Source organism: Doryrhamphus excisus, chromosome 4 (assembly GCF_030265055.1).
Source record: "Doryrhamphus excisus isolate RoL2022-K1 chromosome 4, RoL_Dexc_1.0, whole genome shotgun sequence".
Lineage (NCBI taxonomy): Eukaryota > Metazoa > Chordata > Actinopteri > Syngnathiformes > Syngnathidae > Doryrhamphus > Doryrhamphus excisus.
The window spans coordinates 9,712,756-9,729,713 of record NC_080469.1 but is presented as its reverse complement, the minus strand read 5'-3'; the positions used below and the strand labels follow the sequence as shown (position 1 = coordinate 9,729,713).

The 16,958-nt window shown below is 40.1% G+C and overlaps 1 protein-coding gene across 2 annotated transcripts in view; it reads left to right on the top strand.

Annotated features, from left to right (window-relative positions):
- Window positions 1–1,162: 1,162 nt before the first annotated feature.
- Window positions 1,163–16,958, top strand: part of LOC131128243 (coronin-1C-A) — a 28,364-nt gene continuing 12,568 nt past the window's right edge. The window contains exons 1-3 of one of the 2 annotated variants that reach the window (XM_058070901.1): window positions 1,163–1,409; window positions 6,196–7,834; window positions 15,983–16,179. In XM_058070901.1, the coding sequence (XP_057926884.1) occupies window positions 6,202–7,834; window positions 15,983–16,179 (1,830 nt within the window). In that variant the 5' untranslated portion in view covers window positions 1,163–1,409; window positions 6,196–6,201. Of the gene's footprint in view, window positions 1,410–6,195; window positions 7,835–8,442; window positions 8,609–15,982; window positions 16,180–16,958 lie in introns of those variants that run through there. The other variant, XM_058070902.1, reaches the window with a different exon arrangement.

Here is a 16,958-nt window from a genome sequence, read left to right as displayed (position 1 = left end):
CACACATACACAAGGTAATCCAAAGTGCAAAAATCATTACATAAATCAGAAAATGAAGAGTGCAGATAAAATAGTTTCAGTTATGAAATGCACACACAAATAGAAGTGTTTTCAACTTGCATTTGAACAGTGCCAAAGATTGCATTGTTGAGTTTAGTGTCATCTGCATAGTTTTAGCTGGTCTTAGAAAGCATGTACAGATTGAATAGGGGTCCCAGGATAGACCCCTGGGCAACCCCAAAAGTCATAGCCATTTGGTCTGAGACACAGTTACTCGTTCCAACAAAGTATTTCCTGTCCTCCAGATAGGAATTTATCCAGTTTAGAGTAGTACCCATGCTTGAGGCGGTCCCATGTTTGTGTAACCCGTCTGCTTCACACCGTCCGCACCAGAATTCGAACACTGAGCGCTGAGTCGGCCAAAAGCCCAAACTGTCAGACGAATGTTCAGTGCAACTCTTACAGCAGAGGGAGTGAGGTTTACCAACATATACCTGCATAGTTTAGCTGGCATCCATTTCACACACGGCCCCAAGTGTAACTGCCGGTGTTTGATGACGGTGTTTGAATGACGACAGACTCAGGGTTGCACTCTTGTGTACTGATAGAATGTGCACTGAATACAATGCCCACCTTGAGATCACAAACAAAAAAGGAAGTAGAAAGGAGTGGCCCAAACTTATAATAAGAGGTGTCACACTAATTAGAGCAGTAGGGGGTACACAGTGACGTTATTGATGTTCCGCATTAACATGACAATACAAACATATCAGGTAATATGTCAACTTGAACATAAAATGTGTGTAATTATACTTACATATTTACAATTACATAATCGACCCTGTTACATTTGTCTAAACTCACTTTGTGATATATATCATATTTCAATATTCAACCTAAGTATATCCGGATATGAGTTTTGGCCCATATCGCACAGCCTTAATCATATTCACAGCTTTTGGCCCAGACTATCATTCCAGTATAACACTGGTGTATTATTGACTTCTCACTATGGATTTTTTCATAAAAAGTGGATGAAAGCCAAAAAACTTAAAAGGTGCACAAAGCTAAAGATCATGACCCAATATGATGACGCTTGATACGGCTTAAATGAACGCACTGAAGGACATCATAAAAAGAACCAGGAAAAGATAAGCCCAGTCAATTGCCACCGAGAAACACTTGGATGGTGACTTTTCCTTGTCTTCTCAACTTAGTAAAAACAAGTGTATAAGTTTCACCTCCTTGTATTATCATAATGAGCAGTGACATCACATGGATGTAATATAAGGCACCCATTGCTTGTGAGTTTCAGGGAGGACAGACCATCTCTAAACAAGCAACAAAGCGCTCACTGTCAGTCCTGAGACAGGAAGAGGCACACGGAATCCTTCTGCTACATCTAACTGGTAAGTGTCAGCCTCAACCGACCTGCACATGATCGGACATTCATATTAGATAGATCCTTTGCATTGTACTGCAGAGTAACATTAAGAACAATAATAGATTAGTCATGATAGAGTAACCAGTAAGTAGGGACGATACAGGGACGAGAAATAGCCGTCTTTCCAGCTACTGTCAAATGTATTGGTTTAAATTAAGCGAGTATGATGATGCAGCAGAGCACATGGTGATCAAGTGAGCAGCCTCGGGCATGAAAGGAGGATCAGACAGGATAACTGGTCGCTTGTTGAGCGGTGTGGAGCGCCTCAAGGAAAGGAAGGGGTTTAACAACGTTGATGGATGGGTGGCTTTGAGCTGATGAGGCCACATGATGTGAAGAACGACAAGTAAATTAATGAACTTTAAGGAGGGTCGTTGCTTTATATCTTCACACTTGAAGTGTTTCTTCTGCTGCTCTCATTTGGCAATGGAGGCCTGATAGTATTAGTTTGCAGAGCCATGTGTCCGGGCAACGTGCAGGCTTGTCAGATGATAAGGCAGCAGCAGTCATATGTTGTCACACTGAGGAAAGGAGATGATTTGGAGAGGAAACGAGACTTAGGTCAGACTCTTTTGTTTTGTCCATACATTTGTGATATCGCTTCTTGTCCACAGATAAGCTGAAGCCTATCCCAGCTCACTTTGGGAGAGAGATACAACCTGGACTGGTCAATCGGAAGCCACATATAGTATAGACCAGCTGTTTCCTAACTTCTCACAGAGGCATACCCATTCAGAGATTTGTCCAGAAGCCATGCATGTCCGACTCCTGCATACTTGAAATACATAAACCTTGTTATCTTAATTAATTTGAAAGATTCAACATAATTAACTCATTCATTTTATAGTCATTCCAGATCAAAAATGTCAATTTTGCATGGTCACATTTTGATTAGTTTCACATGAGCACTGATAGTAATCATACTACATATCTTCCAGTCTTCCAAGTATGAATGGCTTGATTTTGAGATTCACATTTTTAGTCCACTCACGATGGCTATGGTTGAAGTCTGCATATTAATTTAATACCACATTGAAGGGGAAGGTTTAAAAATCACCAAAACACAGTCCTGCCTCTTTATTATTTTTATATTACTGAAAACAATAGCACAAAAAAATCTTAAACGGGACCTATTATGCTTATTTCCACTTTTCTGCCCTAATTGGAATGTTGTATTCTCGTGTTAAATGAGTTTCAGATAATGAGGTTTGCACATTTGGAAGTGAGCCCTGACGGAAGTTTGGGATGGCTCAAAACACTCGGTTTCAAAAAGTGTGGTAAAGCTGCCCCTTAGTGACATCACAGAGAGGTGGACCTCTCTCTCCTCTGTTTACTTGCTAGCTATACCTTGTATGGGAAAGCCACATTTGTTTCCAATTCCTAAAGACCACCATCAGGCACAAGTGGTTGGAGTTCCTGATTCCATACCAACAGAAAAAATGCATTTTAATCTGTCAACTGCATTTCTTTTTTTTTTTTTTTGTCAACGGCATTTCACACTGGAATGTTTTGTGAACATGGGCCAGTATGCAGCTGGACTAGCCGGCAAATTTGCTGAAGCCCTATGCCTTTCCAACGTTACTTGGTCGGTGGAAGAGTCAGAAGAGTAAAAGTAACAATTTATCAGTGTCCTAACTGTGTTTATTTTGTGTAAGTCATGGAGCAAAAACACTAAGTCTGTGTAGCATAAAGGAAGCAGGATTGCAAATAGCCTTTTCCCACCACAATCTACCCAAGTTTTTTACACACTGGTAGTCCCTCAAAACATATTACACATTACTGATGCTGTAGCTAAAGTTTCCTTGAGAAACTACGTCCAGATCGGATTCGGGATCCAACACACAACAATTAAACTCAAATAGTCTATCAGCTGATCGAAAGTTTAAGACTATTGCTCAAAAAAATAGAAAAACTCTCCAAACCAGGACAAAAGCGTTTCTCAGTAGGACTCAGTAATGAGTATCTCCACCGTTCTTGTTAATCACTTCAAAAATTGTTTGGGCATGCTTGATACGAGTATTTCCAGGAGGCTATTGGGAACATTGCTCCAAGTGGTAAAGGTGGCTTCACCAAGGGCATCCACTGTCTGGAACTGATGGCCATTTTTATAAAAATTCCCTTGCCATCCATTCCCAAATGTTCTCTATGGAATTTAAATCAGGGCAACATGCAGGATGGTCCAAAAGAGTGGTGTTATTCTAGCAAACTGCATCGTTGTCCTGCTGGAAAAACACAGTTGTTACCACACTCTCACCCTCATGAGGGTCATGAGGGATGCCCATTGCAACATCTGCATGTAGCCAGCTGCCGTTTGACGACCCTGCACCACCTGAAGCTCCAGTGTTCCACTGAATGAAAAATCACCCCAGATCATGATGGACGCCCCTCCACTGTGCCGGGTAGAAAACATCTCAGGTGGGATGTGGACCGTCAGGGTTTCATTGTTTCTCATCAGAGAATAAAACTGTTTCCCACCTTTCAATGCCTCATGTTTGAGGCTCCTTGGCAAAGTCTAAACAAGCAGTTTTGTGGCGTTGAAGGAGACGAGGTCTTTGAATTGTGTCTGATGGTTATTGCGCTGCAGTCTGCACCGGTAAGGGTCAAAGTCCGCCCTGTGTCTTGACAGACAGCCAATCGGATCCTCTATCTTAGCGCAGGCGTAAAGTCTACCACTTGACCTTTTTGTTCCAGAATGCTCAGGCTTCTTACACAATATCCGTCTATTCATCGATTATGGATCAAATCTAATGAATCAGATTTGTCTATGAAAATCCTTAGTCTAAAATAGCCCCAATTTCTACTATCAATTGGGTCTGATAGCATTAAGAAGTGCAAAGGAGGGCTACGTTGTGCATGTGTGCATGAAATTGTGTCATACCCTGGTCAATCTATTCCAATTGTCCCAGAGGAAGTGTGCCATGCTTGAGTGCTTATCACTGCACTCTACACTAGTCAAACATGTCGTGCATAGGCATGGTACGTGGCGCTTCATGGAAGTACACTCATAAATCTTCATTTTAGTCCGACATTTTGGGCAACTCTATGCTTGCGACGTGTAGAGCAATCATCTCACTAGGGTTGCAGGCTGTATATATACACTGTACATCAGGGGTCTCAAACACGCGGCCCGCGGGCCAAATGTGGCCCGCAGGACACTAGTTTGAGGCCCCCGCCTTGATATGAAAGTTTAATGTTAGTGCGGCCGGCGCAAGTTTGATATGGATGCTGTTTGGTATCATGTAGCCAGAAAAAATTACTACGTTTGATTAATGTTAATGTTAAAGGTTAATTAACTGTTAATAGTTATCCTCCCTATCCGTGTGGAAGTGGTAAGGGTTTGGCTATTTTAAGTTTAAAAGAAATAACTTGAAGGCTACCGTTTAGGTCGCTAGCTCTCTAGTTTGTGAGTTAGCATGTGTCTCAAGACCCTGCGCAATATGTTGTAAATAAAAAGAGTATAAATGTGACTATAGCCATGTTTTGTCATGTCTACAGGGCTCTAATAATGCTTTGTTAATTTTAATCTGAAGAAAATTATTTGTCTACCCACCAACTATATGTGGTTTCTTAAGTTTTTATTATTTGCCATTTTATTATTATTATTATCAGACACTAGCTCCAGTGGCCCCCAAGTAAATTGAGTTTGAGACCCCTGCTGTACATTATATGGTTTAATTGGCCAGGGGTCCCTGTGATTTTATCTATATAACCTATATGCAAATGCTTCACTATTTATGGTAAGCTCTTTTCAAATGCAAGACAATTTCAGTACACAACCTAGACATGTCTCGTTTGACACTGATGGTAAACAAGCTAAATGTGCTCTGACCTGACTGCACTGCATATCTTGTGACTGTAATTTGTCACAAAGTGCACAAGTGTTGACACTGCAAGTGCATGAATACCCACCAGAAACAACACAAAAGCATTTATTGTAATAAGATGCTCTGATTCACAGCTTCCACAAAAATTACTCCTGTGTGACTATGAATTGGTTGCTGTGTGATTCCACACTTAAACCGTTTAAAATTGTGCAGACCATGATTGCGATTCCAGAATTATTTTCACTGCAGTTTAATTGTCTCAGTGTTATGTGTATTATTTTCTCTGGTAATAAGGTTTATTTGGCATTTAAGTTTGTTTGTGGCACACACAGTGGAGGTTTGGTTAACATGTCTGCCTCACAGCCGGGGGGATCTAGGTTTGAATCTCAACTCTGACGTCTTGGCATGTTATCCCTGTGCTTGCATGGATTTCCTGCCACAGCCCAAATCATACATGTTAGGTTAATTGGAGACTCTAAATTGTCCATAGGTGTGAATGCGTGTGTGAAGGGTTTAAGTTGTCTGCGATTGACCAATCCAGGGTGTTCCCCGCCCTAAGATGGGATAGGCTCCAGCTCAACCGTGAACTTGGACAAGACAGGCCAGAGAAAATGAATGAATGAACTTGTTATTGAGAAAAATGACTTGGCATTTTTTTCAACGTTATTTGTCATTTCTCGGGGAATAAAGCACACACTTTGATGGCAAAATTCAGTCATATTCAAAAAGTGTTTATGCAATGTTTGATATTGTTTGGCTTTTGGGACTTTTGAAGTGACATTCTCATTGAAATATTGCACTATTATAGATCATGAGACAAAGGCGATGAAAAGTTTATTAATTTGAGTTGAATTATTATTATTAGTTATTATTATTATGAGTTTTGTGTCATTTTTTGTGACGATAACACCATGTCTTTCTCTGCAGACCAGTATGGGACAGAACCTGGATAAATTAGAAGGTGGAGAACAGATTGTTGTTGACGGATTGGAGGATGCAAACAGCCTTGTGGATGATGTCATAGAGGCTGGAAGCACATTTAAAGATGAAGCTGGGAACACAGGGGAAAATTGTCCAGATGTGGACAACAGCCACAATGAGGTGCCAATAACATCATCTAGTGAGAAGCACACAAATTTGAGAGCGAGACAATTCTCTGCAAGCAATCTGGAACAGGGAAAGGTGGCAGAAAATCTGATAGAGGAAGGAGGCAGGACCATCCTATTGGATTTACCAGGAAAATACCAAAAAGGTAGGACAGAGGAGAAGCTTGAAGCATCCTCGAAGATTAAGATGGAAAACCATGCTGAGGAGAACCAAAACAAAAGTGAAAGATATAGCCACAGTGCCAAACCGGAGCATGGAAACGCCTTTGGTAACATGGGCCAAGATTCTGCAAGTGTGGCGTTAAGACGCTCTGGAGCTCAACTGGCAACCTTTGATGACCTCCAGAAAGCAGGAAGTGAGTTTTTACACCAACCAGCTCAGAATAAGACCACCGTGGCTGAGAGTGGCGGTATTGTGCTCCGTGGAGGAACGGTGACCCACTTGATTGAGTGGAAAGATCCAATCAACACTCAATCCCAAAACACGCTGCAGAAGGAGCCTCTGATGAGCATAAGTTATGCTTCTCAATGGAGAGCTGACCAAACTTTGAATGACATCTCAGCAAAACAAAAAGTGTCTGGCGCTGATAAACTAAGTTCGGTCAGAGCTCTTCTACAGATAGACGAAAATCAAGGCACATCTCTATCAAATCCAGATGCATCCTCAGAGGCCAGTTCTATTTTGGAGAAGCTCTTGAGGAAAAACCGAAAGGAGGCATGTCCACCTCTAGAAAGAATAGAAGAGGTGGAAGTAGATCAATCTGAGATAAAGAAAAAAGCAATCACAACTGATGAATTGAATACACATGAATGCAGCACCAACAGATTTCTGTCTTCTTCAATCAAAACAACACAGGCTGACTTTGATGTGGGACAACCTGCTGACCGTGGGGCCAAAGGACAACAAGGCAACAAGGAAATAGAGACAATACTAAATATGGGCATTTCTAAAAATATACCTGCTAACAATTTGCAAACCACTGTTTCACATGAGAGAATGTCATGTGACATGAGCGGTGAGCTTGTGAAGGAAGCTGCACCATCCTTTGAGTATCCACACATAAAAAATGGACAGTTCGCGGAATCTATCAATGTAGATTCCAGTTCAAAGACAGAACAAAGCCTCCATAACACATCCGGCATAAGGCAGGAGCTTCTCATGACAGCCGACAACGAAACACCAGAGCAACCTGATAAAGTTGTCAGTGAAAGAAGGGATGACAGTGTTTTAATGAGAGAAAAGTCCCCCAACACGCTCAGGTCGAGGCCTGTTTCCGATCTCATTAAGGAAAACATACAACTGCATGAGAAGCTCCAGCATCAGGATTGGTCTAAGCCCACTGAGGTCAAAGCAGATGAGCACAGCCAATCTATAAAGGTAGCACAGATGAAAGCAGCGTTCGACTCACCTCAGAAATCCCCTGACAAAGCCCTTGAGAGGAAGCCATCTGTGAGAAAAGGTAAGGGCTTTACTTTGTTACTATTTTATATAAGTGGGAAATGAGTGGAACATAATTGGATAACAGGTAAATTAATTAATGAATCATGACCTCTGCTTTTCTGGTTTTAGCAGACATTGTTACCACAGACACTGAAGTTAAGTGAGAAAAATCAATTAATGATAGATTACATCTGTTCACCTGCATGACTGTACAACAACGCCATCCCGTGGTTGTCAAATACACTAGTGGTACATCGTGTTCATCAAGAGTGAAACATTTCCTGTTATAAATCATGCATATTAGTTATTACGTATCTAATCAATGAATACACTCTAAACAATACATAATTCAGTTGATAGAATAAATATCACGTCAAAATGTATACAAATAATTTCATTGCACACTGTCCAAATAGATTTTTAATGTTTGTATGACAATTTGTGAAGAATCATTAGAAGACTGATCGATAATGAAATATAGTAAATAATACCGTACGGGAAAAATAAGGAAGAAGGAAGGAATGAAAGCGCTCATAGCTAAAAAAAAAAAAAAAAAAAAAAAAGTCGCCTTATCTAAAAACTGATGCGGATTGGGTTGTTTGGTTGTCAATCAAATTCGTAGCTCCATACAGCCATCGCCAAAGCCCGAGGAGGGTGTAGCTGGTGATGAGGGAAAGCGTACAGGAGTAACTTGTATGAGCAAAGCGGCGGCGTCGGAACAGGGCGGAATCATTTGGGATACGCTGTTTTACATTACTCATTTCGGAGGATATTGTTCTTTGCTCCCCTGAAGGTAAGTTGCGTGTTTGTGTTTAAAAGGCTGTTGTGTCCGTTAGTCGTTTATTTCTGCTGTGTTCTTCGTTTGGCTGTTCTGACATTAAAGTGCAGGCGCTAGCTAAATTGACTTGGGCTAATGTGTGCTAACATTAGCCGGCGATTACAATGAACGTATTCGTCACTGAGAAGGAAACAATTGTCGAAATGTTAGAAATGGACCGTTTCCGTGTCTAGGTTGTAGCTCGACGTGAAATGCTGGTGTGGGTTATTAAGCGGGGTGGGGTAGTAGTCCTTCGTACGGCAATAAAACTTATCTGCCTTGGATCCATACAGGCAGGAGGTGCAAAGCAGACCAGCCGCGCCCTGGCCCCTGGCACCCTGCACCACATTTAACACGCCACCTATACACTTTGTGTGTAACCAAAACGTATTACGAGCAAGTGACCTCATTTGAACGCATTGGTTTGGTGAATTACATCTCCGGGCAGCGTATCTTTTAAATCATTGCGACCTCATGAGCTCCTATCCTCACAACACGTGGACATGGTTTGGCGAGAAATCACTTGTATGCCAATCTTCACTCGGCAACAGACATCTTGCAACATTTCCTGCCGCAAACGCCCCGATTTATTAAAAAAAACATGGGCTCCTTTTGCACTTTTGATCGCCACTTACTCCTTTGCCAAAGATGACTCGTTTTACAATCTTCGATAATTAATCTATTCCAACAATATCATAAGATGTGAATTGGAGCATCGGTAAACTAAGGGGACAGACTGCAAATTATCAGTGTACTCAAAGCACAGATTTCATAGTCATGTTTTTGTGTTAATGGAATTGATGAGTGAGTTCCAGTTGCCTTCGTTTTGCAGGATGAAACTGTCAACTCATTGCTTGCACTTAATTGGAGATCAAGCCCATCTTAAAAAAATATGGATTCAATGGAGTTACCTTGCAAGTGAAGAAAATCCTCTAGCGCAGGGGTGGGCAAATATTTGGACTCGTGGGCCGCATTGAGTTAACAAAATTGTCTGGGGGGCCAGAACATATATTTAACACACACACACTATTTTATGCTTATCATTTTCCTTGAATTATTTGTCTAATTTTATCTGTAAAAGTGTTATCCTATATCAGTTGTATGTTCTCATGTCCCTTTTTTAGGAGCACTTTAAACATCACACCACATCAAACTATGTCATTTAATTTTACAGTTTTGTTGTTTATTTTTTACTAAATCAGACATCCGACTTGCAAGTCATGTTGCCAGTTTGTATGTTAAAAGTTGAAGTTACTTAGAAAGCAACTGGCGGGCCGGATTCAAACGCTTGGTGGGCCGCATGTGGCCCCCGGGCCGTAGTTTGCCCACCCCTGCTCTAGCGTATAACCAAAATAGCTCACTCTGTGTCAAGAGGGCAGCATGATTTGCAATACGTAGACCCTCTGTTAGTGAAGCTACTAGCTAGCATGCATGTCTTGTTCCAATTTCCCTTTAGCAAGACTGTTGAGAGATGAAGGCTGACTCACTGTCCTTAAGGTTGACACTTTACAGATGTGTTTAGGCTTGTGAATCTTTCCAAATACACTAATCTTTAGTGGTTGTGTTGCAGTATAAGGCCTTTTAAAAGTGTGAAGCCTGCATTTCCAGGGCTTCTCTGAGAAAGGAAGTGGGTCAGGAAGAGGAACTGAGCATGAGAGGGCAGGGACTGCAAGGGGATCTAACAGCAAGGGAGGGTCTGTGGGTGAACTCTATGTATTTTTACCATGCAGATGAAAAACGGTATCAAGATATTTCCTTTTTTCCCTTGATAATAGCCAAATAGGATATGTGAAGGTGCTTTACAGTGAGCATTGACTGAGCTTTTGTTTTCAGAGTGACTGTGGTGTGAAAAGGTGTTGGGGTGTCATTTATGAAACGAGAAGATGAGCCTGTCAACGATAACACATTTTCTTGATTGATAATTGCCCTACAAACTATTGTTGATGAATGATGTTATTGTCAACATCATTTTGAGACCATTCATTTTCCATACCGCTTATCCTCACTATGCTGGATCTTATCCCAGCTGTCTTCCGGCGAGAGGCCGAAGCGGGGGTACACCCTGCCAGGGCATATATAAACAAACGACCATTCACACTCACATTCATACCTATGGACAATTTGGAATCGCCAATTAATGGAATGTGGGAGGAAACCGGAACACCCGCAGAAAACCCACGTGGAGAACATGCAAACTCCACACAGGGATGCCAATACCCAAATCTAACCCTGGTGTCTCAGCTGTGTTGTCTGCGGACTAACCATTCTCCACCGTAAGGCCTATTTTGAGACCAATTTTCATGAATGCAATGGCATAATGAGTACAGTGTGTAATGAACTTTTAATTTCTCAAAGCATTTAACATTTCATGAATGTAATGTTTACATTTTAATAAAACTCTGCATGCATATTTGGCTTTGTCTAAACTCGGTGGAAAAACAAATATGGGGATATATATTGATAGTCAACCTAAATGTATCGGGATATGACTTTTGGTCCATATCGCCCAGCCCGATTAAGTCCTATATTTTATGAATTTATATACATACATTGCAGAATATAAAATGTAGCAGATAACTTTTTTTTCTTCTTTTTTTGGTGTCCTGTCTGTCTCTGTGCTGCTTGCTCCCCTCCCCCTCACACACGTTCTGGCTCGCTCTGCTGCTCTCACTCAGTTTGCTTTGGAGACGAAATGCAAAAAGAAAGCTTTTTTTGTACACCATGGAGAGCTGTGACTTTGTCAAACAATATAACACTACACTTTAGTGACACGCTGTCAGGGCCCGTCAAGGAGAACATTCTAGTTTTTTAATCCACACGTTTTAGGGAGCGTATGCACTTTAAGGTCGTATTCGTTGCATCTCTGTCAGATAAACTCAGGTGAAACTGTTAATTCACATGTCCACTATTATCTAAGACTATTACACAGCGTTTTAAAGTAAAAAATAGATATATGCAGATATACACAGCATCCTGTTCCACTTCATATTTCCATACAGGACATCCAGGCACTCGAATGTTTACAAGTTGATGTCTTCATTCAAATTATTTTGAAAATGTAATGTATTCAGTTGTCATTTGATATTGCATGTAGGACTGCACAATATTAGAAAATAGTGCAATATGGATGTCTAGTTTTGCGATAACGATGTTATGGCAATATTTTTTTCTATCCCCTAAAAATACAATCTACATGAACCATATTTTTAAAAATCTATAAAGAAAACATAATCAACAAGTAATTGAACTCATAACCCAATTACTTTCAAATGTAGGAAAGAACACTTATATTGATGTAAAGTATTGCCTAAAGTTGCTTATTCCATTATTTTGCTAACAATAAAAATTACTGAAGCATTTCAAATGCTGCATTTATTGGCTTTATAACAATATGTTCATGTGTATTTTTCATGCAAATTGGAAACACTTTGATGCGAAAGCTTTGACAAAACCTGATCTATATTTAGATTACATTTAGTTTTGTACCTGGAAAAATAAAATCTTCAAAGTGTAGTTGGCAAGCATTTTGAAGCAAGAGATTTGCCCATGCTGTTTTATATCTAATATAAGCCTTTTTCAACTTCCCATTCACGAAATTGTACACAATCATGGAAAAAAATATTAGGCCAGCCTTGTTTTTTCCAGTTTATTGATCCATTTTAATGCCTGGTACAACTAAAGTTGCATTTGTTTGGACAGATATGATGATGATGCTCATATAAGTTTTAATTTTAGAGATGGTATGCCCAGTAGCAACTTGCATGGTTTTCTTGATCATAACCAAAAGTTATTACATCGATAGCTATAGCAATGTACTGCCAAAAAAAAAGAAGAAAGTTGTATAAGCTACTTTTGTTGTTGCCAAAGCTTGTCATAAGTTCAAATTTGCTTGTCAAAAAGTGCACTAAAAGTTTTCTGTGCGGGTTATTGTGTGTACCTGCTCTGTAGCAGACCACAACTCAATTCAAAGGGTCAAAAAATGAGCATAATAGGTCCCCCTTAACTTTTGCTGCAGCATTTGTTTTCAGCAGCTGTTTATATAAATTATATTCTAATTATACTGTGATACAGAACACTGTATCACAGGGGTCTCCAATAGGTAGCTCACAAAAGAATATTTGCTTCACCTCTTAGTATTTTTATACATGCTCTATTCAAACATGGCACCTGTATTCAATGAGAAATGAGCACACAGAGTTGAGATGTGCTTTGTCAATAAAGTGCGATTTAAATGTTTGCAGTGCTCTTAGCAACATTGCCATTAACAGTTTTGCAATGTTCTCTTTTCAAGGGATACCATGCATTCTGTTCAAAACCAAAATATTGCCACAGTCGTGTTGTTGCATTTAGCTTAGAAACCACAGCTTTCATGCCTTCATTCATATGCGCCTTGGCTTTCTTGTTTCATGACACAAACTTTGCTGTATGTGTACACACTTGCTAGCAGCCTCACATGCACCCACTGGGACAAATAGAATGGCGGAGAGGAGGGTTCACACTCGTCGTTCATTCCGCTATAGAACCAACGTGTCCAGGCGTTGATAGATGCAAAGAGTCAACTAGTTTGTCATCCAGTCTGTTTTGGTAGAGATGAGATTTTAACTTTTCATTTGCATTTATGTGGTAACACTAACCGTGACTCGAGTGAGGATAAGCGTCATAGAGGATGGTTGGATGGATGTGTCCCAAGCTTATTGCCCACAAAGTTTTTTTTTTTCTTTTTCCCCCAATCTTGGGAGATCTTGTGACATCCCTAGAATTTATAGTAAGGGTTGAATAGTATTACTGTATTTGTCTTTGCAGTGGTTCTCTAATTCCTCTAATTCATGCGTTCATTCATTTTAATAGGTCAGGTACTTGTCCAATCAAAAGTAGGTATACGCTTGATTGGTTTGTCATCCTACAGTACATGCAATCCTCCTGTCTTGGTTTTCCTGGTTTGAGTATTTGGTTAGGATTTAAATTTAAAGTGGTTTTTCCTAAGCCCTAACCTTTTAAGTCTGATAAGAAGGTTTAGGCATTAGTGCTAAGGCGCCTACGATGAGAAAGTGATGAAGTGGTTGTGGTTGTTTAATTTTGCAACACATTTATTTGCCTTAATCTAATCATTTTGTATATTTAGTCTTATTTTTTGTGGTTGTTCTGTGTGTTCATGTGTACATGACCTTTATACCGCAGTGAAAGTTCATTTACATTTTACCCTTGTTTTGTTTAGCCTTGAGTGTTGTTGAGCACTGAGTTGAACTTTGAGCCACTTTGGTCTTGTGTCTGCAGATCTCATTTCCTTTTCCAAAGTATAAAAGTATACAATAGCATTCCTTGAAACACTGATGTGTGATGCATTGTGTTTCACTTCTACTTGAGAGCAGCATGCACAGTTGACCACATGGGCATTCTGGGGTTGACAAGGAGTGGAGGACACCCCCCTTCCCCCCCACACACACACCACCTCCAAACATCTTATCTCATTGTTGCAAAAAGGCACTGGAATGTAGCGGGAATCTGATCACAATGGTAGTCTGTGGCCTTGAATACAGGAAAGGATTTAGGTGGCGTTCTGTGCAGCTTTGGCGACAAAAGACAGCCAATGAGGTGACGTGTTTGTGTGCGCATGCTCAAGGGTGATGATGTGGGGAAAGTAGTCTCATCATGATAGATGTAATATGTCACATATTATTTTAAAACGTAATGCTTATCTCCATCTCTATCCATTTTGTTTTGGCCAACTGTCAGGGTTGGCTGCAGATATGCGCTGTACTTAAATTTGGCCACATGACCATTGACATTAAGACAGCAGACCTCCGAAAACACCAATAAAAAAAAAAAAAAGGATAATAGGCTGGACTAATATTTCCAATAAGTGCTAATATCTGCTGACAGAATGGGGTAACCCTTGTTTTAATTGGTCTGTGAACATAACTGAACATGACAGGGAAGGGCAACAGTAAAGTTCTCTCGATATAAAAGGATGTGCCATTTGTGGCTATGCCTACAGAAAATTATACGTGTTTAATAAAATTGAACTTTTTTTTTTTTTTTTTTGCAAAGAGGTAAGGAAGTTGTCAAGTAACAAGGGTCTGATATCACTTTTTTTTTCATACCATTTTGCCTTGGCCAGAAGTTCTTTGCATTAATGTAGCACAGGAAAGTTATAGTATTTTGGAGTTTAAAAAAAACATCAGTGTTCAAAGCAGACAAGAATGCACCGAAGCCTGCTGGTGTCATGGTGCTTTACTCTGTGGCCATTTCCTCAGGCTCCGGGGTTCTGCTGTCTTTGCCCATCACGGTCAACTCCTGGTTCAGGAGGCAATAACACACGATGCATTGCTCTGCACTCATCTGATATGAACAAAAGATACGAAAGGTCTCTTTACGTGAATAAGGCCAGAGCAGTGAGATGCACATCTCCAAACAGCGTTACTAGAAAGCAGAGTTGTCTGATTGTTCTGTTTAGGCAAGTCCCACTATTCTGGTGGTGAAGTGACACAATTAATGAAGCTCCTCTTGTGAAACAGTGTGTGTGCTTTGTTGTAGAGCATTTTTAAACACAGACTCAAATTAAGGGCATCACTGCATTTGTTTTTTGGCCACACAGTTGTTGAATTTTAAAGTAGCTTTTGTATACATGGTGCAGATATTGGACATACTTTGCGCTTTAGACCATGTGCCACCGATTCCTTGAATAAATCTGCCTTTTGCTGTGCTGTTGCTTGTAGGGTTTTACATGCGGGTTACCATCTTCTGTTCACATTTCAAATATACAGCTCTTGTGACTGTAAAATTTGGAATGTTAGGACACTCCCCTATCCCTTCAGGAGGAACTTCTTGCTTGTGTTGTGACCATACGTTGATTTTCCCACCCTCATTACCTCTATCTCTCCCTTATGTGACTTACTTTGACAAACAGTGGAAAAACTAGTCTTAGATCCTATTCTTTGGCAATGCGGGAAATTCAGACTTACCAGCTGTTTAAATTTGCTATGCCAAAAATATGAAGCAAGATGTAATGTCAGCCAAGACCACAGATTAGACCAAAATTGGTTTTGTCATTAGAAAACCTTACTTTATTGGAAGTGGCCTGTTAGTAGTCAAGATTAGTAGCCTTTTAAAATGCCTTTTATCATGTCAAGCAGGTTTTCCCTGTGCTGGACCACATTTAATGACATTTGATTTATGGCTTACCATTTTGTGCTGGGTATGCATCTTTAACTAGGTTTGGTCGTTTGTTATCCAAAAGCTTTTTTATACATATTATGTATTATAGGTTTTGGTGTGTGTGTGTGCATTTGAAATTTAAATCTATTTAAACACATGCTTATTTGCAAACTAACACTGTCTTCTCCCTCACAGATATGAAGCGAGTTGTACGGCAGAGCAAATTCCGTCACGTCTTTGGCCAGGCGGTGAAAAATGATCAGTGCTACGATGATATCCGGGTGTCAAGAGTCACATGGGATAGTGGCTTTTGTGCAGTTAACCCCAAGTTTGTTGCCATAATTATTGAAGCCAGCGGCGGTGGAGCTTTCCTTGTTCTCCCTCTTCACAAGGTAAGAATATTATTGGTAACTAATGCAGTATTTAAAATTTCATTTCAAACTATTTAAAAAAGGTTTGTTTGAGTTCTGCTTGAATTTATTATTATATTATTAATATATATTACTATATTTTGTTACCGATGTTATGTATGGACCAAAAGGTGTTTGATGAATTCAAGAAATCTTAAGGCTAGCTTGTATTTATGTATTTACAACATACTTGGCAATGGCAGGACTTTTGATGCTTCCTGGCTTCACTGCATTATCAGAAACTTTTACTTGTGGGTTTTGGAAATACCGTAGTAGGTAGTAGAATTGGCTTGTGATAATGATGATATCTCTAATGGTGAAACAAAAACATGTCATAGTTATAGTTCATAGATATTTGTAGCATAATTTACCTAGAGTAAGACAGCTCTAAATAGTGTCAAATCTATTAGTGGTGTGAACATGTTCTGGAGACTGTCTGACAGTGTTAAAATCCTCTAAAATAATACATTTACATTGCATCAATGCAACCTCTGTCGTGTTGTTGACTCAAGAGTGGAGAGAGATGGGGATTGTGGTTCAAAATGTATACACTATAGGAAGCGTTGTGGAAAAAATGCCGGATTGGCACAACCAAAACACCAGCACTGTATGAACAATAAATGACATGATAAACGTTCTGTGGGGGGCTGAGAATGCTTTGACATCGGAGCTGGACTCGTCAGGCCTGTCAACACTGAATTTACACCTTTCAACACCTCATTCAATGTGGATCTGGTACAGAAGGGTCAGTTCAACCGGTT